Genomic DNA, 26,466 nt, shown 5'->3' with positions numbered 1-26,466 from the left:
TCACCAACAGTTTACAAGATTAATCATGCTGTGCGCATTCCTGTACAAACTGGAAGTATTGTAACTGAATCATTTGAGCCATTAAGATTGTACAACAAAATTTTGGAAGGTAAACCACTGAAAGGCTTAGCTTGTTCGATATGATAACTTGCTATCGCCTGTTCCTCGGGTTCAAAAGGGTGAGGTCAACTTGGGGAGATGGGAGACAGCCACCAAGAATACTACAGTCTATTTGATGGGGCCAGCTGGAACAAATGGGCACAATCTGAAAAGATTGGTACAATCAATGACTCTTAAAACAAAAGGTAGCTCGTTTAGAAAAATCAAGAGATATTTTTTCCCTTGAGAAAAGGGGAGTGGGAATCTGGAACACTCTTCCTCAAAAGATCTGCAGGTCAATCCAGATTTCTGAGATTGATATGTGATTGTTCAAAAAGGTGACACAGGGACAAATGAAGCAAAGGATGGTGTATGAATCTAAGAGAATAATAGAACAGGCTCAAGGGTCTGGATGGTTTGCTCCTGTTCTTCCCCCTCACAGATTGGGACGTACCAATTTCATTTGTTAGTAGCATTGGTTTTGTGTTACAGTTCAGAGTCTGAGTTGCTGTGACAACATGTACTTTTTAAAATGTGCCTGTAGTCTGTAGTTTGGCCAGTGGTGGCTTCTCAAAGTGACAGCTGTGATCCCTAGTGGAATTGCAAATGGAAATCTGAGAGTTGGGAGCTTTCGGGCAACAATGGCTGCCACGGAGCTCTGATGGACCTTCAAGGTCACCTTAAATCCTCACAGATTAACATTAGCACTAATTAAAAGGCGGCTAGAACATAACAGCTGCTAAGACTGGATATGGTTCTTGTCAGCATTTGGAATATTGAGAGAAGCTTTGGGCCCAGCATCTAAGGAATGATGTGCTAGAGTTAGAAGGGGTCCAGAGGAGGTTTACAAGAATGATCTTGGGGATAAAGGGCTTGTCATACGAGGACTGGTTGAGGATCTGGGTCTGTACTCGATGGGAGTTCAGAAGGATGAGGGAGAATCTGACTGAAATGTACAGAATGCTGAGAGGCCTGGATACAGTGGACATGCAGAGGTTTCCAAGAGTAGGAGAGACTAGGACGCGAGGACACAGCCTCAAAGTGAAATGATGATCCTTCAGAACGGAAATGAGAAATTTCTTCAGCCACAAGGTGCTGAATCTGTGGAACTCATTACTGCAGAAGGCTGTGGAGGACAAATCATTGACTATCTTTAAGATCATCAGATATAGGCTCTTGACTGGTAAAGGAATCAAAGGTTGTGGGTAGGAGGGAGGAGAATGGGATTGAGAAACATATCAGCCATGATCGAAGGGTGGAACAGATGCAATGTGCTGAATGCCCTAATTCTGTTCTAATATTTTATGGTTTTACTTTTTTTTATTGGTGGCTTAAATGGCCAATATTTGAAAGTCCAGTGAAAAGGGAGTCGCTTTTTAATTAAAAAGCTGATTGTTTAAATGGGCCGCCCCCTTTCTCGGCTCTGCCTCGCCCGCACCACCCCCCACCTCTCAGCTCTACCTCTAAACCATTCCTAATCATGTATCTGTCCAATGTCTTTTAAATGTTGTAATTCTAACAGCATCTGCTACTTTCTTTGGCAGCTCATTCCATATCTGCACACCCTCTGTGAGAATGAGTTGCCCCTTAGGTCCCTTTTAAATCTTTCCCCTCTGACATTAAACCGATGCCCTTATTTTGGACTCCCCTACACTGGGACAAAATACCTCGGCTAATTATTCCATCCATGCCCCTCAAGCTTTTATAAATCTCTAGAAGGTCACCCTCAGCCTCCGAAGCTCCAGGGAAAATAGCCCCGGCCTCTCCATATTACTCAAACCCTCCAGTCCAGACAACACCCTCGTAAATATTTTCTGTGCTATTTCTAGTTTAACAACATCCTTCCTATTGTGAAGCGACCAGACTGTATGCATATTCCAAAAGCGGCCTCACCAATATCTTGTACTGCCGCAACACGAACCCTGCTCTCCACCCACCCTATACTCTCTGTTCTGTTTGCTCCCAACCCAATCTCTTGGCTCAGGCTCCAGAGCTCGGGCATCTTCCAACCTTCAGAATGTGGTCACTGAGGAAAACATGTTTGGGGAGCACCGTGGTAGAGGCATTAATGCTTTTTTTCACCACGTGAATCTCCAGGAATCTCAACCGCTCTTACCGCCTACCTTCAGTGTGTGTTGGAAGGATGTGGAGATTGATACTCAACCTGTTCAGGCGAGTTACAAACTCATCTTTGGTTGGTTATCAGGTCCCAGGAGTGGAACCTGGAGCTTCTGATTCAGAAGGAAAGAGTACGACCCACTGTGCCACAAGACCCCTATATCTAATAGCACTCACTCATTTAAGAATTTGCTTTGACAGTTCTGCTTCCCAAACCAGTTAATAGCCCAGATACCAACATTCCACTCCTCCTCTGCCACCCCACCCTAAAACAATATGGCAACAGCGTGGGACTACCATGCTGGAGCACGTCTGCTCTGCCCACTTTTTAAAAATCATTTATTTTATACCAAATACTTAAATAGCTTAGGGTGTAGGTTTGCTCGTTGAGCCATAGGTTTGATATCCAGACGTTTCATTACCTGGCTAGGTAACATCATCAGTGGCAACCTCCAAGTGAAGCAAAGCTGTTGTCTCCTGCTTTCTATTTATATCTTTCTCCTGGATGGGGTTCCTGGGTGATGTCATTTCCTGTTCATTTTTTGAGGGGTTGATAGATGGTATCTAGATCTGTGTGTTTGTTTATGGCGTTGTGGTTGGAGTGCCAGGCCTCTAGGAATTCTCTGGCACGTACTGTCCCAGTCGAAATGGTGTTTTTTTTTCATCCGTGTGTAGGGATACGAGGGAGAGAGGGTCGTGTCTTTTTGTGTCTTACAGTGCGCAGATTCCTCAAGAACAAACCACGACAAGCAGACCAAACACAGCCAGAAACCCTAACCACCTTACTATACATCAAAGAAGTTTCAGAAATGACAGCCAGACTACTGAGACCCCTCGGACTCCTAGTAGCACACAAACCCACTAACACTCTCAAACAAAAACTAACAAACTTAAAAGACCCAGTACAACCCATGGACAAAACCAACATCATCTACAAAATTCCATGCAAGGACTGCCACAAACACTACGTAGGACAAACAGGAAGAAAGTTAGCCACCAGGAAACACGAACATCAGCTAGCCACAAAAAGACACGACCCTCTCTCCCTCGTATCCCTACACACGGATGAAAAAAAACCGCCATTTCGACTGGGACAACACATCTATCCTGGGACAGGCTAAGCAAAGACATGCCAGAGAATTCCTAGAGGCCTGGCATTCCAACCACAACGCCATAAACAAACACACAGATCTAGCTGCCATCTATCAACCCCTCAGAAAATGGAACAGGAAATGACATCACCACAAACCCCAGGAACCCCATCCAGGAGAAAGATATAAATAGAAAGCAGGAGACAACAGCTTCGCTTCACTTGGAGGTCGCCATTGATGATGTTACCTAGCCAGGTAATGAAAGGTCTGGATATCAAACCTATAGCTCAGCGAGTAAACCTACACCCTAAACCTCAACCTGAGCTACAAACCTTCACAAACCTTGCACTTAAGTAGCTGTACCTAGGTATCTTGTACCTAAGATGATGCCATAAGTGGCAACACTGCAAACGTTTCAACTCACTCATTCAATTCAAAACACGACTCGCCTCAGTGACAGCAGGGAGGGTACTCAAACTGGCTTTCACTCATAATTAACAGCGGGAATAATAAATCCCATCACCCAGTCCAGAACACCAGCTAGTAAATGCCTGCTAGAATCTATCAGATGGAGGACAGGATAGAAGTACAGCCCTGAAGCCTCCGTTCACTGCCTGCTAAAACATTTGTCCAGTCTCACAGTTGAGACGCCAGAAGCTCCGGAGCTTGTGGAACTGGACAAGCAGGAGGGAAGTAAATAGATGCAAAAAAGTAGGAAGAAGAGGATTTCAAAAATATTTTTTTTCCCTGAAACTACATGGTCTCTTTCCCCAAAAATATTTCTGCAAATTATTTACAAATCAAATTGTGTTATTCCCTCAGGAGTTGATTGATCTACTAGTTAGCATTCTCTTCTCTGTACTTCAGTTGGATTAGTTATAAATTTACCTTTTGTATGGATCATATGTTGGGCTGTCTCTCCTTGCATAACTGAAAAGGAAAGTAAACAACGTCAAACACCATCTCTTACTTGCATCTGCTCACCCTGCCTTGTCCCTTAAGTGATGCTCGCTGCCGGTGAGATGAGTTTGCCTGACATAGCAACAATACATTTCATTGAATGACGAGACAGTTTCAATCCTTTACTCCTCCAGTGCCTTAATCACTCCCTTCTACTGTGGACCAATGGCTGCTACCCTTTCACTATGGAGTATCCCTAAGCTTTTGCTGCTCAGTCAACAAACCACATGCCTCTGAATGTAGCTTGTGGGTTTGTGTCCTACACACCAGAGACTTGAGCACAAAACCCAGGCCGACACTCCCAGTACTGAGGGAACAAGGTACAGCAGGGAGGTGTCATCTTTCAGTGGAGATGTCAAACCCAATGTCTCATCTGTTCTCTCAGGTGGATGCAGAAGATTCTGTTGTAATTTCTTTAGAACAACAACTGAGCTTTCCCCTGGATAACTGTTACCTCTCACTTATTTCTCAGATTGCTATCACCATGCTGGTTGTGGAAACTTACTGTGCAAAAAAAAAATAATTTTTTTTAAATATATGACAATGGTGACATAATTTGAAAAGCACTCCATCAGCTGCAAAGTGCATTGGGATGTGCTTGTGAAAGATTTAGTGTAGAGCTCACCCACACTGCAGCACAGCCTCCAATTTGAATTTTGGGACATGCTGATCTCAGCTGGGATGGCAAACTGCCCTCAGTCACCCTCAGTGGAGCACAGACATGCTGATGTTAGGCAAGTACACTTGTCTTTAGTGGTGATGCTCTCTGCAGTTGAATACTCTGGACACTTATTATCCATACACACACAAGGGATGGACACATGGGTGAGGTATCAGAAAATGACTAAGTGGAACTGAGCCCTAACCATCAGTATACTTTGGATAGAATTGAAGGGGCAAATCTAAAGGCCATTTTTAAAAACCATGGCACGTATCTTCGCCCATGTCAGTGTGACACCGACAGATAGGCCACGTAGAGGAAAAATGGTAGAACATAAAAGGGTGGGACAGAAGGGAGGAGGCTTTTCAGTGATTGGAGACGTTGAGGAGAATGGTCTGTACCTGGGTGGGCTGATTTTCCTCCCCTTCAAACGCTTTTCTCTGAATTCTCTCCTTTGCCGTCGTGACCTTCGCCCCTACAAATGGAAAACATGGCAAAATAATTGCATGGCTTGCCTGTGCCAAACTCTGGCACCATCAGTAATGCACGTGCTCCCACGGTTGACATGTGGATTTAGATTCAGATTTCTTACAGTGTGAAAACAGACCCTTTGGCCCAACAAGAGAACAATGAAAATCCTTACCGAGTACATCGCCTTCTCCTCCTCCAAAGCCTTGGCGTGTTTAATTGCTTCCACCTCCTCTTTGTCCTTCCGTAACATCCTTCAGAGAGAAACAAGAATCCTACTGTAAACATTGGATGACAGGCTGGTGCACTGCACCTTCCACTACACTGTGCGAGGTGGTGAAGAGACAGATGTGGCGTCCCCATTCCCTCCCCCTCCCCCGCCCCAATCCAGCCGATCACCCTTCAATTAACATTTGTCCCCCAAAACAAGTCTACACTAGGAAGTGACGGTATAAATGCAGCTCCTTAACACAAGCCCAAAGTATAAACCCTATCCCTACTAATTTAGCACTCACTAGCTTGAGTCAGGAATTTTTCTGTTGAAGGGGTCTTCCATTTAAGACAGTGATGAAGACCGATTTCTGGGGTTGGATTCTATCCCCACATTGAATATACTCAAGGGTGAGTCAGACAGATTTTTATTCAACAACAGAATGGGAACAATTAATTTGAAGCCACAAGAGACCAGAAGGTAAGTTAGCTGGATGGCTGCTTTAAGATGTAGAGGCTGGTTCAATTCCCTGCGCTGGCTGAGATCACCTGTGGGGCAGTGAACCTCAAGTTAGAATCATGATAAGTCATCTCTTCAGATTAGATTAGATTCCCTACAGTGTGGAAACAGGCCATTCGGCCCAACCAGTCCACACCGACCCTCCGAAGAGTAACCCACCCAGACCCAATTCCCTCTGACTAAATGAGCTAACACTATGGGGCAATTTAGCACGGTCAATTCACCTGATCTGCACATCTTTGGACCGTGGGAGGAAACCGCACCACTCGGAGGAAACCCACACAGACACAGGGAGAATGTACAAAACTCCACACAGACAGTCACCTGAGGCTGGAATCGAACCTGGTGCTGTGAGGCAGCAGTGCTAACTACTGAGCTACTGTGCCGCCCCTTTCTAATGAGGGGGCAGCCAGTGGTCCTCAGGGCCGGTGACAACTTTCACTTGCAATTTTCAGCCCAGTCTTATAATCTTAACGAGTGGCAATTTAGCCTGAGGGGCCAAATGGCCTTCTCTTTCTCATGATTGTCAGGAGATGGGGATACCTCTGCCAGATGAAGGACAGACAAGTTACACCCTCACCTGACAAAGTCACCTTCAGACATCCCGTACGTGGTAGCGAGTTTGTTCAGCTCCAAAGTTTGTTCAGAGTTTAATTCATCAACATCCACTTCAACATCTTAAAGGTAGGAAGTAAATATTCAGAAAACGTTACACAAGAACGATTGAGACTAGCAGAAGAAATAAACCCTTAACCATGTACTGGCCTTCAGAGGTAAAGAGGGACAACCTGCACATTCAGCAACAAATTGGAGGTGCTCTCCCTTCCAGACTAAATCATTTGTAAAACAAAAATAACAACTATGCTGCAAGAAGTCTGTACAAGCTAGAATACAGTCACCTCCAAGATGTTTGCATGGTCTATTGCTCCAACTATTTCCTATGATGGATTTGTAAGATGCTTTATTTAACAGATTTTTGCAGATTTCTTTAACAGAAAAGGAAACAATATTTTTTTTAAAAATGCGCTCATGGGATGGAGCATCAATGGCAAGGCCAGCATTTGTTATCCATCTCCAATTGCCTTTGGGAGCAGTTAAGAGTTCTCTACACTCTGTCACAGATTGTATTTTAAAACAGAGTACAATTAGTGAGAAATCCAGCTCATTTCTCATTCTCCACTTGTTTCTTGCTTTATTCCTTCACAGGATGGGAGTGTGTTGCTGGTCTTTGTCAGCCTTCCCCAAGTTACCTCGAACCAAGTGGCTTTCTAGGACCATTTCAGACAGCAGTGAAGACTCAGCTACATTGCTATGGTCTGGAGTCGTATGATGGCCAAACCAGGTAAGGACAGCAGACCCCCTTCCCTCAAGGAAAGTTGATGATTGTTTCCTGGTCACCATTATTTTTCTCAACTTTTAATATCTTTCTTGGTGGGATTCGAGCCTATATCCCCAAAGCATTAGCCTAGGTCACTGGATAACTAGTCCAACATTACCACTACATCACCATCTCCACCCACCTCTTCTAGTACTTCACCTCACAGCATAACATTGGTACTCTGAATTCACCAGATGGTTTTAACTTCATTATGTTACTGGTTAGGTAGCTAGAGACATTTATGACGGAGTGAAGAATTTATTGCCACCATGCAAATTAAATTAAACATGTCAGCTTGATTCAGTTAACCAGAACCATAAAGTGACAGGCTAGAGCTTGACTCTCAAGACAGAAACATACAGCACGACACTTCAGTGGAGTGCTGCACTGTCAAGACAGGAAACTTTCAGACGAAAAGTCAAACCTGACATTAAAAGGTAATACTCAAGGAGTTCTCCCTCCAACACAACGAAGATAGAATTATTGTTTGTTCACCTCATGTATCAGTGGAATTTATGCACTTGCATACATTTCAAAAATGACTAACTTTTGAAGTATGCTCCTTCAGTCAGTCTTACCTTTAAATAATACTTTTACTTCAATTCAGCTGTATCATAATAGCAATTTATTAAACTGGCTACAGCACCCTCTTACCCCTGAAAAGTACTGCAGGCTGACTCACAACTCCAAGGGTAACTATATTAAAGGTTTATTCAGGATGCAGATGCCCTGTCAGAATGGAATTCCTTTCAAGCATTTGCATCTAAAACATTAAGCATGGCTTTCTCCTGTCTGTCCTATTCCATATTTTTAGCAATTTTCTAATTTATTTCAGGTCACACAGTTTCATCAATAAATTTCCCTATAAAAATCACTTTGCTTCTGAAAGCCAGGCAAGGTGCTGCCCAAATCTCAGGAAAACTCACAAGACTACTAGGGTCAGAAATTTGATCTTTAAATATTAACAGGTGAAGGCCTAGTGGTATTACAGTTAGACTGTTAATCCAGAAACACAGGTAATGTTCTGGGGACCTGAGTTCGAATCCCACCATGGCAGATGCTAGAATTTGAATTCAATAATAATCTGGAATTAAGAGTCTAATGATAACCATCAAACCATTGCCGATTGTCAGGAAAACCCACGTAATGTCCTTTAGGGAAGGTATTCTGTCATCCTTACCTGGTCTGCCTCCTTACCTACAACAATGCGGCTGACTCTTAACTTACGAAATTAGGGATGGGCAATAAATGCTGGTCCAGTCAGTGACACGCACATCCATGGACGAATAAAAATAAAAGTTATTCTACCTTCCTGTTTACAATATTTGACATTGCCCCCCTTCGGCTACAAAGGTTTTGGGGACAGTTTTCAGAAACTTTACAGTCGCTCACCTATGTCTGGAATTTCTTCATCCGAGTCACTCTTCTCATCGGAATCTTCCTCTTCATCTTCGTCTCTCTCCTCGATCTTTTCATCTGTGGTGACTGAGCTGTCATCGTAAGTGTAGCCAATGGAAGCTTTCTTTTCTGCCAGTCTGTTATGGAGGAAGGTGGACAGATGGTTAGCTGGTCATGCGGGGTGAAGGAGGAGGTCGGCTGTCATCAAATACTTGCTGTAGTCACTAAGTAACGAAAGTCGTAGTTCAGGAATGTAGTTTATTATACATGGAGCTCTTTTGCACATTTCTTTCTGCAAGTTGTTATGAGTGTGTCAAAGTTGCTACCACATGGACTAGTTGAGGTAAATAGCACTGATGCATTTAAGAAGTTAAGTAGATAAACAGAAATCAAAAGGATAAGCTGATCAGGTGGTGGGAAGGGAGAGCCATGTTACAAAGAGGAGAGGCTCATATGGAGCGTAAACACCAGAATGGAGCAGTTTGGCCCGTTTCTGGTGTGGCAAGATTTCCGTAACATTATTGTACAAAACTTCTGAGAGACCTGATAAGCCAATTCTTTGATATCTTTCTTAAGATAATTCTTTGATTGGCCTATCCCTCAGCATCTAAAGAGCACTCAATAAACAGTTAAAGATTTACAGATTCCAGTTAGCTGAGGGAAATGTTTTACAGCCGTTACCAAAGTGATGGCATTCAAAGCAGGAGGCAAAAGGTGACAGGAAAGGAGACTTTGTCCCCAGTCTATCCCACCAGGAATGACATTCCGCTATTCGAGATAAAAGCCTTGGAATTCAAATCTGGCAGGAATCACTACTGCAGTTAATGGTGTTATAGAATTCAGATGCATTGAAAATGCAAAGTTACTTCAAACAGTCAAACTAGTCAGCACAGCAGTGGAATGAATTCTGACACACATATCTATTTTTTTTTTTACAGCTTGCACTTCTGAATTCGCAATATTTCACAGGCACATTTTGTTTGGGTATCTGCAAACTATTCTACTGCAGGGGTATTGCAGGTGAGCCCCACCTCAAGATTATAGGGGTGGGTTGGGGGATTGGATGCTCTTCAGAAGGTCAGTGCTTCCACACTGTAACAATTTATAATCTCTAACCTGACCAGACAGCCAGCAGGAATAGGAATGCCAGCAGGAAACATTTTAGCTATTAGGAAAGAAGTGAACAGGTTGGAGCTCTTTTCTGTAGAGAGGCTGATCTGAGAGCTGCTTAAGATTACGAAATGCTTTGACAGGCTGGATGCAGAGAAGCTGTTTCCATTTGAAAGCAAGATCAGAACTAGGGGCTATAAGCATAAGACAGTTGTTAATAAATCCCAGGGAATTCAGGAGAAACAACTCCACCCAAAGAGTGGGGAGAATGTGGAACTTGCCAATTGCCTCTGAAGCGAACAGCGCTGGACACAATTAAGGGAAAGATAAATAAATAAACTGGAGAAAGGAATCAAAAGATATATTTATTAGGTGAGATGCACAGGGTTGGGATTAGGCTCATATGGGAACATTAACACCACTACTGACCAGCTGGACCGAATGGGCATTTCCTGAGCTATAAATGCACTTTCCTTCTCTGCGTTCATCACCCATCCCTTCAAGAGGGCAAAACTGCCACCTGCTGTAGCCCTGATTAACATCAATTCACTCAACACAAACCTGGTCCATTTGGGCACTAAGGTATCAGAAAGTCTGGACAACAAAAGAGAGGGATAATGCATAGCTACTTCCTGTTGCATCCTTTCACCCTCCCTCCCCCTGGATCCTGCACATACTTCTTCTTCTCATCATCGTTGGGTTTCTGCATGCCCCCGTACAGCTCATCGATGTAGATCTGGTACAGACACTGCTCCTCAGCAACTGAAATACAGAAAGACACCAGTCGGTTTAAAGCTTTAAAAGAAGGAATCGCCCAGTTAAGACAGAAGAACAGCAATTTTATTCTCAGAGAGCTGTTCACCTTTAAAATGCTGTAAAGCTTGGTTTACTCTAAGACGAGGCAGTCAGGTTTTTGATCAGCAAGGGAGTTAAGAGTTGAGGTCAGGCAGCAAAGTGGAGTGAGGCAATTATCATATCATCTACGATTTTATTGAATGAGAAAGCATGATTGATGGGCTGAATAGCCTCTTATCTTTTGATGTATTAGATGGGTTAATGCATCAGCTCTGTCACACTTCAAACATTGAACAAGTCGGATAATTGGACAGCTAAGATACAGATGAACAATGATCTAACTGGAAGCTAGAACAGGTTTGAAAGACTGATTGGCTTCTCACCTAGCTCCTACATTCCTATACATTTCCCCCTCCAGGTGGCTGTTGCATATTCCCAGTATTTCTAACACATCTTTCACCAAATGATGGCACAACAATTGTAATGGAGGAGCTGCAACCAACAATGGAAGCCAATCAAAATTCATCAGTACTTTTGGGAAATAGAAAATAAAATTAATCTCCCTGGAATTGCCTGTGGACCAACAAGGAAAACCGACAGAGCATATCATCACGAGAAACTGAACGGGCTGTCTTTTTCGTTTAAAAAGATTAGGACAACCACCATTTTGGCCAATTTGCCAGGTGATGTATCACAACAGCATCACTGATAGAAATTCAGCGAGGATTACTGGTTGGGTAATTCAAGAAACAATCTGGAAACTTACTGCCTGCAAAATCATTCTGCACCAGACCTCTGTATCGCTCGTAATTACACTTCCGTTCATCATTGTCATGTTCTGGAGAGCTAAAGAAGAAAAATTAAACCTTCATCACATGTTCAAAGAGTAAAGTGTTTGACTCAAGACAAGAGTCTTTTCTTCAAACAACCACCAAATGGTTTAGTAAGAGATGTTACTTGAGTTTGCAACTTCCAAGTCAACAATAAGCTGGTGTGAAGCTCTGACAGGTTAGATTGCAAAATATACCAGGGGGAGGTAAGTACAGGAAAGGGGTCAGCTGTTTCAGACAGACATGAAGATGAATTCTTTCATTACAGGACTGTGGATTACTGCAATTCTCTGCCCAAAACTTGTATTCAGGGGTGAGCTCAATCTCCTTTCTTGTTTAGAGTCAGAGTTGAACAGCATGGAAACAGATCTGTCACTCCAACTCGTCCATACCGACCAGATATCCTAAATTAATATTGTCCCATTTACCAGCATTTGGCTCATATTTCTCTAAACCCTTCCTTTTCATATACCCATCACATTGTGTTTTCTTTATTCTTTCGTGGCATGTGTGTGTTGTTGGCAGGTCTGGCATCTCTAATTGCCCTTGAACAGAGTGCCTTGCTCATTCATTTCACAGGGCAGTTAAAGTCAACCACATTGCTGGAAAATTCTGTAGTCCAGAGCAAGTAAAAGGACACCAGTAAACCAAATAGGATTTTCTGATGGATTGACAATAGTTTCTTGATCACCATTACTTTTCCAGTTTTTTAACCTTTGAAGGAAATATTGATTTTTAATTCCTCCAGATGCTGTGGTTATGCTCAGAGGGCACAGTCCTTGGTCTCTGGATTACTAGTCTAGTGATATTACCACTACACCACTGTCTCTCCTAGGGACAGACGCCAACCTTGACACACTACCTTATTTAAGATAAAGAAATGCAATAGGGTCTAATGCAGCTGTGGGAGCTTCACAATAGGGAAGATCATTTAGATCAGGACAGATGTTTGCTCACCAGGCCAATGGGGAGCGTGGTGATAACTTGGATTAAGGATGCCCTGTGTAATGACAGGCTGTTCCTTTACAGATGTAATTCTGTGCAACCTTCAACAACACATACCAACCTGAGACTAACACTGATTGGATGGCATTTTGAGGAAAGGTTGGGACAGGCAAGGCTGGAGTTTAGAGGAATAAAAAGTGACTTGGGCTCTTGTGGCACATTGGTAGTGTCCCTGTTTCCTGAGTTCCACCTGCTCCAGAAACATGTCAGACAGTGTCTGAACAAGTACTTTAGAACAAGCTAAAACCTAAATTTGATAGGTCATTGTTTAAAAAATAAAGGGCTGCTTGAAGACAGAGATGAAGAGAATTTTTCTCTCAGAGTTGACAGCCTTTGGAATTTCTTCATCACAGGACAGTGAGGCATAAGTTTTGAAAAATTTTAAGGCAGAGGTAGATACCTTCTTGATAAGCAACATCATCTTTTAAATTCACTCTTAGGATGTGAAAAATCACTGTCTGGATCACCATTTATTGCCTTCCTGTAATGGCTCTTAAAAAGATGGTATTATTTTGTACTTCCGCAGTCTATTTGGTGCAGGTACACCCAAGTGTTTGCGGAGGGAGTTCCAGGATTTTGACTCAGTGACACTGAAGGAACGGCAATATATTTCAAACCAGGATGGTGAGTGGCTTGGAAGGGAACTTGTAGGTAATGGTATTCAAATGTTTCTTTTTCCCTTGCCTTTCAAGATGTTAAATGGTGGGATTTCAAGTTGCTGTCTAGAGAGAGGTTATTGGGACTAGGTGGAAATATGGTGTGGAGGGCACAATCGGAGCAGCCATGATCTTACAGAACGGTGGAGCAGGTTTGAAGGGTCAAGAGTCCTGCTCCTGTTATTAATTGTATTGCCGCAACCCCCATTAGTTGAAGTAGCAATGAACAGGAGCTTGGGTAGAAGTGTGTGGAAGTCTGTGATTGTCAGGATCTTTGGAGGCTGAAAGGAAAGGAGTTTAAATTGACTAAGAATTAGGTAAGTTTCTCTTTCTTCCATCATGTCGATACTCACAGAGCACTCAGGAAAGGAGGGGTGTACTCCAGGATGTAATCCAGATGAGCCCGAACATCAAACCGATCGATCATGTTGTTGGTATCACCCTGCCAGGGCATCCTTGAGAAATAACAACAGGGAGCCATGAGCGAGACTGGCTGACCACTAGTGGCAATGCACAGGGAATGAATCAGCACCGACACTGGGAATCCCCATGTGAATTATGGACACAAGCCTCCAAAGGAGGAATTGAACCCACAACTTGTAATGCTACCCCTACAACAAGGATTGTTAGAAATAATGTTAACAAATTCAGAAATGCTGGCCTAGCCATCATGGCCCAAGTCACTCGAGTGAAATAAAAGCATCTTTTAATTTTAGAAGAGCATAAAATCTGGTGTGCAAATTGAAATCCGTAAAACAAAAGTTGAGATTTCAGTCAACAGGATAATTTGAAGTTTTACTCTTAATCAACAGTAATGGAGGAGATGCAACCAACAATGGAAGCCAATCAAAATTCATCTGTACTTTTGGGAAACAGAAAACAAAACTCTAGAGGAAGTGCACAACTGTTGGAAGCAGTTAGCGTGGGTGTCATACAATTCTCTAATAATGCCCCATAATTCTGTGAACTAAGCTATCACTTCAGCAATGAAGCCTTCTTAGCACAGAAACTACAGAAGCTCGACCACATGTGGCAATTCCAGCCAAACCCTCAGTGTTCGATTTATCAGTCTACTCCTGTTCTTACCTCTTCCTGTAGTCACTGACAGATGGCAGACCACTAACTTTGTGTCACCTTGCATACTAAGGTACCAAGAAGGTAACAGCACCAAAGCACATCTCGGCAGCAGACAAAACACTGGGCATTAACGGAAAAGGGAAGGGAGTGGCAGCCATAGCTCAATGGGTAGCATGCTTGCTTTACGGTCAGAAGGTAGCACATGGATTAAGGCTGACACTCCAGGGCATTATAGAGGAGTACTGCACTGTCAGAGATGCAAACATCCCCAGTGAGATGCTAAGTCCCCAGCTGTCATCATGAATGCATGGCACTCTTTCAAAAACAGCAGCTGGCATTCCAGTCAATCTTTACCTTGACTTTCAAAGTCAGAGCCTTTACAGCACAGAAAGCAGTCCGTTGTCTCCATGGTGATCACTAAACATCCTTTATGCTAATCCCATTTTCCAGCACTTGGCTCATAACCTTGTAGGCCTCGGTGTTTCAAGTGCTCATCTAAGTAGTTCTTGTATGTTGAGGGTTCCCAACTCCATAACTCTCCTAGGCAGTGACATCAATTTATCCACAATCCTCTGTGCCAAAATCATGTTTCCTCAAACCCCTCTAAACCACCTGCTCCTTACTTTAAAAACATACCCTCTGGTTACTGAGAGATTATTGAGAAATGTCTCCTTTTCTGTTCTATCTACAACCCATCATGACTACATCCCAATGAGATCCTGCCCCAAGCCTGCTCTGCTCTAAGGAAAACAACATCAGCCTATTCAACCTCTCTCTTCATAACAGAATGGTTCCAGACCAGGCAACATGCTGGTAAAGGCAAAAGTGAGGACTACTGATGCTGGAAATCAGAGTCTGGATTAGAGTGGTGCTGGAAAAGCACAGCAGGTCAGGCAGCATCCGAGAAGCAGGAAAGTCAACATTTCGGGCAAAAGCCCTTAAATCTTTTCCAAGCCCCCTCTAGTGCAATCACGCCATAGCAACAGTAGTAGGTCATTCAGCCCCTTGAGCCTGTTCTGCCATTTAATTAGATGTGACCTAACTACATATACTTTAACTCATATCCCTTAATACCTTTACTGAAAAAACATATCTATCTCAGATTTAAAATTAACAACTGATCTAGCATCCATGATCATTTGTGGAAGAGTGTTTCAAACCTCTCCCATCCTTTGGGTGTATAAGAGCTTTCGAACATCTCTCCTGAACAGTCTGGCCCTAATTCTCAGACTAAGCCCCCTAGTTCTAGAATCCCCACCCAGTGGAAACAGTTACCTTTATGCATTCTATATTTTCCAGTTAATACCATGAAGACTTCCATCAGATCATCTATATTCAAGTAAACAAAAGGCCTAATTTGTATAATCTCTCCTCATAACCTAACCCTGAACCTAACCATTCTTGTAAACCTGCGTTGTACTGCCTCCATAACCAATTAATCCCTGCTAAGGTGGAGTGCCCAGATCTGCTCTCAGTACTCCAAGTGGGATCTAATCAGAGTTTTGTATAAGTACAGTTTTCAAAGTTTGTGAGAAGATTTGTAGCTCGGGTGCTCGTTGTTGTGGTTCTGTTCGCCGAGCTGGGAATTTGTATGGCACTCATCCACAGACTCTAACAAACACATCGACCTGGACCCAATATACCGGCCACTGCAGCGGACAGCTTGAACCGACAACCAGAAGCGGCAGAGACAGGCCACTATAAATGCTGGAGGAAACAGCACAGAAGCGCATCACAGGAGGCTCCCAAGCACTGAGGATGTCACCTAGACAGGGGACGAAACGTTTGCAAGACAAATTCCCAGCTCGGCGAACAGAACCACAACAATAAGTACAGTTTGTACTCTAGTCTTCTGGACATAAAGACCATCATTCCATTAGCTTCTTGATTATTTTCTGCATCTATTTGCGCCATTTTAAAGATCTGTGCAACTGAATCGCCGCCCCCGCTCCCCCCCCCCCCCCCCCCCCCCCCCAGTCACTTCGGACATTCAATGTATTTAACTTCATACCATCTAGAAATGCAACATCACACACATTAGCTTCCTGCTGACGCACCAACCTCGTGTCCCAGCTGTGCCTTTGCAAACCCAAGTCAAACAAATTCAAGTGACAGGTTTACTAAGGAACCTCTCAAAGGTGAACCGCAACAAACAACTTTAATAGTTTCCATATAATTTTTAAACCATAAAACAAATGAAATAAACTGATGAACAATTCCTTTCGAAGGGAGTGCCATTGTATACACTCGAGCAAACATTTAAAAAGTATTTAATTCGATGAAAACCTCTTAAAGGAGAAGTCCCCTTTTAATACTCCTTAATAACCAATAATGAAATTAGCTAATATTCAGCCTCTTAAAATACCATTCCAGGGGCTAAAATCTACTTTTATAATTAATCGATTTGCTTTGATGTCTCGTGTCACAGCTTGATGGATCATGACCTGGACCTTCTGGCTTAGAGGGCTGGTCGGTATAAAGACCTAGGAGCGTTAACCACATTGAAACTCCATGAAGCTGATCTGATTTTTTTTAGATTAGATTCCCTACAGTGTGGAAACAGGCCCTTTGGCCCAACAACTCCACACCGACCCTCCGAAGAGTAAGACACTCAAACCCATATCCCTCTGACTAATGCACCTAACACTATGGGGCAATATAGCGTGGCCAATTCACCTAACCTGCACATCTTTGGACTGTGGCAGGAAACCGGAGCACCCAGAGGAAACCCACTCAGACACGGGGAGAATGTGCAAACTCCACACAGTCACCCGATGGATTCTTCATATGTGGCCTATGTTTTGAGATACCACCAGTACTACACAGGATTTTTAGATATTAAAGTCATCAAGGGGTGTGAAGGGAAAGCAGGAATATGGCATTGTTATTCAGGATCCACCACGATCATACTGAAGGCCGGAGCAGGCTCAAGGGCCAAACGGCCTACTCCTGCTCTTAGTTTCTATGTTTGACTTTCATCTTTTAATATCAACTGGATTCAGGCATGTTGTGGCAGTGCTCCAGGGCAGATAGACCTTGAACCCAAAATCAGAGGTGAGGACACCACTACTGTGCCACAAGACCCAAAGTCCATTTTGATTTAAAAAATCATTTTGTCTGAATGACTTAGAACACACCACCATTTCAGGTGGGACTTAAACCCAAACCCACCCCTGTGCCACAAGAGCTGTGTTTAAGATACTTAATCGATTAGCAGCCTCCACTCGCATGCTCTTAACAAAACTGTTAACATTAACAGTCCAGCAGTTCAGATAAGGTATCACTTACATGTTGAGGGGACTCTCTGCTGCAAGAGCCACGGCAGAATCCAGGTGAATTTTACACGCTCGACCATGTACCTGCAGGAACTGTGCTGGATCTTTTTTCTGGAAATCAAAGATGGCAGAATGCCGCATACATTGGGAAAAGAATTTTCAGATTCTCTGTTTAATATCAATTAACCCCAATGTTATACAGTCATACATCACGTAAGCAGATCCTTCGGTTCAACTTGTCCACATTGACCATGTTCCCAAACTAAACTATCCCCTTTTGCCTGCATTTGGTCCATAGCCCTCTAAGCCTTTTCTATCCATGTACTTATTCAAATGTCTTTTAAAAGTTGCAACTGTACCTGCATCCACCACTTCCTCTGGCAGTACATTCCATATACAAACCATCTTCTGTGGAAAAAACGTTGTCCCTCATGTCCTCTTTAAAACTTTCACCTCACACCTTAAAAGCAGGCCTTTTGGTTTTGAACTCGAAAATACCCTTGCTTTTTATCATATCTATGCCCCTCGTGATTTTATAAACCTCTATAAGGTCACCCCTCAATATCTAAATCGGAACAATGGACGTTACAATATCATGGCACACTCACTATCTTCTCATAGTACTCCCTGCGTCGTTCAGCCCGTTTCTTGTAGTCCACCATCATCCCACGCAGTTTCCGCTCATGTTTCCGAGCCTCGTGCCACATCCTGGATTCCTGACGTGACGTGACAAAACGGCAAATCTGAAGACACACAAAAAGTGATTCCCAATGAACAGCCCAACTTTCAACAACATGCTGCATTTAATTAGAGTCCTGAATGCACAACACAACCCAAGGCATTTCACGGATATGTCACCAGATTAAATGTGACATCAAGCCATAGCAAGGTGAGACACAGACAAGCAGATTAGGCCAAACTTTTGACCAAAGAGGAAGATTATAAGGATTATAAGGAATGCCATAAAAGAGAGAGTTAGAATGGCAGAGAGGATAAACACAGCAGGTGGGGGGGGGGGGGGGGGGGGGGGGGGGGGGGCGGACATTAAGGATCAGGTTGGTGAAGGCACAGCTGCCTATTAAAATTGGAGATATTTAAAAGCCCAGAATTGGACAAATATTGAGATTGTGGAAGGTTTCACAGATCAGGAGGGGTCACGTCCATGGAGAGGTCTGAAAACAAGGCAAAGAATATTAAAAGCAAGACACTGCTGGATCAGGAGTCAATGTGGGTGAGCAAAATCTGGTGAGAGACACCGTGTGGCTAGCAGACTGATATTTCCTTCTGTTGCTTATAAAGATTGACATCTGGAATGTGCCTAAAATAAAATACACATTGCATTTCTCCTCTATATTTCAAAGTACAGAGGATTAGCAATCAGGTTCAACACCAAGAAAAAGGTTATGACTGTGCTTTCCTTCACAGCGTGGTACCCAGCCATAAATAACAAATTTGATCCCTGATGAGCCCTAAAACACTAACTCTGGAAGTATACATAAATGTACGACATTTAATACATGGAAGATCATAGATGTACATGCTGGTAATCTCCTGAGAAATTGCTCAGTGACTCAGAACACGCTGGCCACCAGTTGAAACCAGTTCTTCAATGTTATTCCAATTTTGGAGATAATGAATGCAGGCTGAATCCTGACACTGAGGCTCATGGGACATAAGGAACTGCACACACAGCTGCCATCTGCATTTATCTCTGCTTTCATTCTCTCACAGGACATGGGGAAAGGTAATATTTCCCTATTAACTTGAAATTTTACAAGACTTGCTCTCTGTACAAGTGATTCCAGCATCTGCTGCCCTTTATTCCAATTGTTTATACATTTGAGTGGGCAGAATTGATTGGCCATTCCTAATTATCCTTGAGCTGAGTGGAATGGACAGTTAAGAGTCAAACGCATCACTGAGGATCTGGAGTCATGTGTAGGTCAGGATTGTAGATCACATTACACTGAAGAACATTAATGAACCAGATAGGTTTTTAGGACAACTGATGATAGTTTGACAGTCACTGTTACTGAGGTTAGCTTGTAACTCAAGATTTATTACTGACTGAATTTAAAATCTGCCTGCTTCTGTGCTGGATGTAAATCTATAGCCTGGGCCTCTGGATTACAACTCTAGTGACATCAAAGTCTCAAAAACAGACCGTTAACTGCAGATATATGATCACCAATAGAGGACCAAAGATTAGATTAGATTAGATTACTTACAGTGTGGAAACAGGCCCTTCGGCCCAACAAGTCCACACCGCCCGCCGAAGCGCAACCCACCCATACCCCTACATCTACCCCTTACCTAACACGGGCAATTTAGTATGGCCAATTCACCTGACCTGCACATCTTTGGAGTGTGGGAGGAAACCGGAGCACCCGGAGGAAACCCACGCAGACACGGGGAGAACGTGCAAACTCCACACAGAGAGTTGCCTGAGGCGGGAATTGAACCCAGGTCTCTGGCGCTGTGAGGCAGCAGTGCTAACCACTGTGCCACCGTGCCGCCCATGGGTTGGACAGTTGTGCATTTGAAAATGCACTTAGTTTTATAATCTTGATTCAGATGCAAAAAAAAAAGTGATGTTGGAAGTTGGTATGGGTAGGAACCAAGGGCAGTAAATTAACTAAACCAGATGCCAGTGAATACATGTGGCTTTCACCTGGGTCAGATTTGAGGAGGACAGTGAATCCAAAGCAGGTGAAATGGAACAAGCTTGAGAAACTCCAAAGATGAGGACACAGCTCCTTCACCTTTGAACAACATCCCAAGGCATTTCATTGATAAACAAAGAAAATAGATGCTCTACCAGGGTTTGAGTTTTAAGGATCAAGGGTGCATCATAGCCGTTAGGTTCCTTCTAAGCCACATGACACATTGAACATTTAACATTGTTCCATCATTGTTGCTGAGTCAAAAACATGGGACATAGGACATCAATTTCAGTATTCGAAGAGAGATTGAACAGTTTAAACTTATATTTCTGGAGTTTAGAAGAATGAAATGAGATCTAACTGAGGGGATTGACAGAGTAGATGTAGAAAGAACGTTTCCTCATCAGGCAGTCTAGAACGAAAGGTCATAATTTTAGGATAAGGGGTTAGCAGATTTAAAACAGAAGTGAAGAGAAATTATTTTTATTCCATTCATGGGATGAGGGCATTGCTGGCTTTTATTTTTTTTTCCACATTCCCGCCTAACTGCAGTAGTGCTTATCTTTTCCCCAGCATCCATGTTGTGTGTCTGCAGGTGTGAGACACAGTGAGAGACACAAGGTGCATGAATCTTTATTCAAATTTCCACCACCAGGAAGAGAGGAAACACCTGAGTGGCCAGTGACAAGCACTGCCCTTCACATCAAAGGGCAATGCTGCGTGATCAAACAGAGAAGGGGAGGGCAGGGACTAAATCAAAATAGAGTTGGAGGGGGAAATAATGCACTCCACTCCCTGCGGCGCCCACCTCTTCCTGAACAACTCCAGGGTGTTTGTGGAGACTGCATGCTCCTTCTCCAAGGACACCCAGGCCCTAATGTAACCGCGTAAGAGGCAGTCGGCCCTAACAACCCCCTCCAGGGCCCGCTGCCTCGACCTGTTGATGGCCAGTTTGGCCAGGCCCAGGAGCAGACCCACGAGGAGGTCTTCAGACCTGCCCTCCTCCCTCCGTACCGGGAGCCCGAAGATCAGGAGCGTGGGACAACCAAAAGCAGAGGAGGAGGTTTTTAAAAAAATCAAAAAGGGTGTGCAAACGCTCATACCCAATATACACGTGGTCCACGGACTCCACAGTACCACAGAACAAGCAGTTGGGCTGAGAGTCCGTGAACCACCTCAATCTGCGGTTGCAGGGGACTGCTGCGTGCAGCACCCTCCACCCCAGATCCCCGAGAGAAAGGGGAAGGACTCCCGCGTAGAGAGCCCTCCACTGGGGATCCCCACCGCCCGATGGCAAATGGGCACGCCAAGGCGTGTCCGGACGGTGGATGAGGGAGAAGAGGTGGACGGTGTGCAGCAGCTGTCAATACACCGCATGCCGTTTTACGTCCTGAAAGGAAACACAATTAAAATTCCAGAGGCGGCTCAGGTTGTGGGGCACAGGCTCCCGCGGGAAGTAGGGGACCTTGGGGCCAATGTGAAATTCCATCTGGCAAATGGCAGTTTCCTTCCCTATAGAGCATTAGTGAACCGTCATCAGGTTCTTAATCCCATAAATTTATTGATTTTCAACTTCCACCATCTGATCTGACAAAATTCAAATCCAGGACCCCAGAACATTACCTGGGTGCCTGGATTAACATCCTCCCCAAAGGATTGTGATTCTGTGGAATTCACTACCCCAGAGTTCAGTGGATGCTGGCATATTGAGTAAATTTGAAGAGACAGACAGATGTTTAAATAGCAATGGGTCAGAGGGCTATGGAGAGCGGCAGAAAAGTGAAGTTGAGGGTGAGAAGAGGTCAACCATGCCAAAAATCAAGTGGCGAAGCAGGTTTGAGGGGCTGAATGGCCTCCTCTTGCTCTTAGTTCTCATGGAAAGTGGGGATGGACAAGGAGCTTGGTTGAATTTATGGAAATATTCCAGTTCAGTGTCATTTTAAGAAGCTGAAGACAGCAACAAAACAAAAGGAATAAATACCATTCCAAACCTTTAACCTTTTGTGTGTCCTTGTAAAAACAATACTCACTCACTTCCCTTGTTCAAGAGGTGCTGAGCTGCTCTGCTTAAGAAGGTGGAAAGATAGGTAGTGGCATTCAACCTGGAGGGAGACAGAATTGATGTGTCAGATGTTAGGAGGGAATAAAAACTTGCATCTCCAGGACCTTTCACACAGAGGTCATCTTGTGGCACCTCTCCATCCACCCATCGTTCCCCCTGCAACCTCATACCCCACACTCTCTCATTCATCTTCACCCCACACACCCACCTACTCCTGGACCCTTTCCCTCTCCTAACCCACTCCTGCACCTCCCACCAAAACTTATCCTACACCACCTTCCCACACATACACCGCTCCTGAATCCACCCACCCTAATTTTTAACCCTCTTCTATATCCCCTGCCCCTGCACTTACCCCTCGCTCTCTGCTGCAACCTCATCAACTCACCCCCCTCTCAGCCATGACCGCCTCTAAAACTTACCCCCCCCCATCCCCGACACAACAACCCGCCCCAACTCAACCACCCGGATCCTCCCACAGCTCCACCCCGAAACCCTCCCCCCCATCCCAGATTCCCCCCCCTGAGCCCCAATACCCCCCACTACACCACCTCCGCCCCGATACCCCTCACACCCCCACCTCTACCCTGATACCCCACAGCTCTGCTCCGATACCCCCCACACCCCCAGCTCTGCCCTGATACCCCCCACAACCCTGCCCCGATACCCCCCACACCCCCACTCCACCTCGATATCCCCCACCTCTTTAAAATACCCTCCACTCTGCTGCGATAGACCCTACCTCCACCCGATACCCCCCACACTCTCCCTGTCCTCCCAACAGCCCCTTCGATAGCCCCCTCTCCCCTTCCATACCCCCCTCCTTCTCCTCAATTCCCCTCTCTGCCCCGATTGCCCCCTCCCTGCCCCGATTGCCCCCTCCCCCTCAATTCACCCCTCTCCGCCCCGATACTCCAGCCTCCAACCTGCCCTGACCCCTCTGTCTCACCCTGCCAACACCAAAATTGGAAGTGTAGTGGACAGCGAAGAGGGTTACCTCAGATTACAAAGGGATCTTGAACAGATGGGTCAACGGGCTAAGAAGTGGCAGATGGAGTTTAATTCAGATAAATGCGAAATGCTGCATTTTGGGAAAGCGAATCTTAGCAGGACTTATACACTTAATGGTAAGGTCCTAGGGAATGTTGCTGAACAAAGAGACCTTGGAGTGCAGGTTCATAGCTGCTTGAAAGTCAAGTCACAGATAGATAGGATAGTGAAGGCGGCATTTTGGTATGCTATCCTTTATTTATCAGAGTAAAGAGTAAAGGAGTTGGGAGGTCACGTTGCACTGTACAGAACATTAGTTTGGCCACTGTTGGAATATTGTATGCAATTCTGGTCTCCTTCCTATCGAAACTTGAAAGGGTTCAGAAAAGATTTATAAGTATGTTGCCAGGGTTGGAGGATTTGAGCTATAGGGAAAGGTTGAACAGGCTGGGGCTGTTTTCCCTGGAGCGTCGGAGGCTGAGGGGTGACATTATAGCGGGTTATAAAACGACGTGGGGAATGGATAGGATAAATAGACAAAATTTTTTTCCCTGGGGTGGGGAGTCCAGAAGTCAGGGGGCATAGGTTTAGGGCGAGAGGGAAAAGATATAAAATAGACGGAAGAGGCAACTTTTTCACTCAGAGGGTGGTGAATGTATGGAATGAGCTGCATGAGGAAGTGGTGGAGGCTGGTACAATCACAACATTGAAAAGGCATCTGGATGGGTATATGAACAGGAAGGGTTTGGGGGGATATGGGCCGGGTGCTGGCAGGTGGGACTAGATTGGGTTGGGATATCTGGTCAGCATGGACGAGTTGGACCGCAGGGTCTGTTTCCACGCTGTACATCTTTGTGACTCAAATCCCCCCCCACCCTCCCCGACTCATCCCCCCCCCAACTCATCCCCCCCCACCCCGAACCCCCCCAACCTGACTCACCTCCAATCCCCCAACTCACCCCCTACCCCCAACTCACCCCCAACTTACCACCCCACCCCACATCCAATCCCAGACTCCCCCTCCCACCCCCAACCTCCTCCAACTCACGTACCCCTATCCCCTCTTTCCCCATAACCCCCTTCCTCCCAACCTACCCCTATTCCTCCTCCAATGTACCCCTATGCCCCAACCCGCTCCCCGTCCCCAACTTACCCCCCCCCGTACCCCAATTATGTCCCCCTCCCCCATCGCATTCTTTCCCCGCCCCTCGTTGCCCGACACCACCGATCCATTCCCAATTCCCCGTCAGCCTCGGGCCTCACTTTCCGTGTTGCTCTCACCCCTTGTCGGTGAGGTGCCTCTCCTTCCAGTCCCCCCGCCCAGCAAGCGTTTACCTGGAGTGAAGCGCTACCAACACTCCGCCATCTTTTCCCTTCTCCTCTCCTCCCCCTTGAGTCCGGCCGCGCACACAACTTCCGCCCCTCGGGATCCGCTACGACCCCGCGCTTTCCCGGCCACTTCCGCCCCGCACCAGGTACCACAAAGAAAATCTTCCTCCACCAACCCAGCTGCATTTTCGGTTCCGCAGAGTGTCCGTTACATGTATTTGGAGTCCTTTTCAATCACTTGTTTTCTATTTTTGGTTTCAGATGTATCAGCATCACAGCCATATAAACTTTTATTAATTCACGGGAAGGGATATAGAGTAAACTATAAATTCTGATATTGATATCCCAGAAAATAAGTTAGGCTAAACTTCTCTTCCCTTTATTCATTCATGGGTGTGGGCATTGTTGGCCTGGGTCATTATTGATCATCCATCCTAATTACTCCTTGAGAATGTGGTGGCAAGCCACCTTCTTGAACCGCTGCATTCCGTGTTGTATAGGTAGACCCCCAATAAACTTGAGGGAGTTCCAGGATTCTGACTTAGTGTCACTGAAGGAATGGCAACAGATTTCCAAATCAGGATGCTGTGTGGTTTGGCAGGGAACTTGCAAGGAATGTTGTTCCCCTTTCCCTGCTGCTTTGGATTTGGATGTGGATGGCACTGACATGGATCTTGTAGATGGTATACATTGCTGCTACTGTGCTTCAGTGATGGAGGGAGTGAATGTTGACGACGGAGGAGGGCGTGTTGAACTGGGGCTGCTTTGGCCTGAATGGTGTTGAGTTTCTTGAGTTTTACTGGCAGATATCTAGATATGTTGATGCTGCTGGCTAAATCAGGCCTGCTGAGATGGTCTTCCTAATGGTAAAAGCATTGAAGTGGAAATAACGTAAGGATGGGAATTTGTGCAACTAAAATGATGTGCTTGATGTAGTTTGTGCTTTTAATATTTAAGCTTCCACATCCTTTCTGTAATGCAGTGACCAGAACTGCACACAATACTCCAGGTGCAGCCTTGCCAGTGTCGTGTACAGTTGAAGCATAACCTCATGGCTCCAAAACTCAATCCACTACCAATAAACACCAACACACCTTATCAACCTGGTTGGCAACTTTCAGGGATCTCTCTGTTCATCTACATTGCCAAGAATTTTACCATTAGCCCAGTACTCTGCGTTCCTGCTACTTCTTCTGAAGTGAACTGCCTCACACTTTTCATTAAACTCCACTTCTCAGCCCAGCTCTGCATCTTCTCTATGTCCCTCTGTAACCCACAACATTCTTTGGCACTATCCACAACTCTACCTACCTTAGTGTCATCCAGAAATTTACTAATCTATCCTTCCATGCCCAAATCCAAATTATTTATAAAAATGACAAATGGCAGTGGCCCCAAAACAGATCCTTGCGGCATACCAATGGTAACTGAGCTCCAGGGTGAACATTTCCCATCAACCACCACCTTCTGTCTTCTTTTAGATGGCCAATTTCTGATCCAAACCTTCAATCCTGAAACTCCGTATTTTGTGCAATAGCCTACCATGTGAAACCTTAAATCTTCTCAAAACTCGCTATGTGGAACCTTATCAAACGCTTTACTGAAATCCATATACACCACATCAACCGCTTTACCTTCATCCATCATTCTCGAAGAACTCAATAAGTTTAGTGAGGCATGACCTACCCTTCACAAAACCATGTTGATTATCCCTACACAAATTATTCTGTTCCAGATGATTATAAATCCTATCTTTTATAACCTTTTCAAC

At 44.7% G+C, this 26,466-nt stretch overlaps 1 protein-coding gene across 8 annotated transcripts in view; it reads right to left on the bottom strand.

Annotated features, from left to right (window-relative positions):
- clasrp (CLK4-associating serine/arginine rich protein) overlaps positions 1-24,787 on the bottom strand; it is a 61,366-nt gene extending 36,579 nt beyond the window's left edge. For 3 of the 8 annotated variants that reach the window (XR_011952714.1, XM_072549437.1, XM_072549430.1), the window contains exons 1-12: positions 24,702-24,787; positions 22,345-22,416; positions 18,260-18,394; positions 17,665-17,762; positions 13,653-13,754; positions 11,575-11,654; positions 10,691-10,775; positions 8,898-9,040; positions 6,708-6,804; positions 5,573-5,651; positions 5,331-5,404; positions 4,197-4,238 (exon numbers count right to left, since the gene is read on the bottom strand). Coding sequence is in view for 7 of the 8 variants with exons in the window: in XM_072549437.1 (XP_072405538.1) it covers positions 4,197-4,238; positions 5,331-5,404; positions 5,573-5,651; positions 6,708-6,804; positions 8,898-9,040; positions 10,691-10,775; positions 11,575-11,654; positions 13,653-13,754; positions 17,665-17,762; positions 18,260-18,358 (899 nt within the window). In the remaining variant the exon portion in view is untranslated. Of the gene's footprint in view, positions 1-4,196; positions 4,239-5,330; positions 5,405-5,572; positions 5,652-6,707; positions 6,805-8,897; positions 9,041-10,690; positions 10,776-11,574; positions 11,655-13,652; positions 13,755-17,664; positions 17,763-18,259; positions 18,395-22,344; positions 22,417-24,629 lie in introns of all 8 variants that reach the window. The other 5 variants (XM_072549435.1, XM_072549434.1, XM_072549431.1 and 2 more) reach the window with 5 other exon arrangements.
- Positions 24,788-26,466: the final 1,679 nt, after the last annotated feature.

This window comes from Chiloscyllium punctatum, chromosome 29 (genome assembly GCF_047496795.1).
Source record: "Chiloscyllium punctatum isolate Juve2018m chromosome 29, sChiPun1.3, whole genome shotgun sequence".
NCBI lineage: Eukaryota > Metazoa > Chordata > Chondrichthyes > Orectolobiformes > Hemiscylliidae > Chiloscyllium > Chiloscyllium punctatum.
This window is presented reverse-complemented; position numbering and strand designations above follow the sequence as displayed.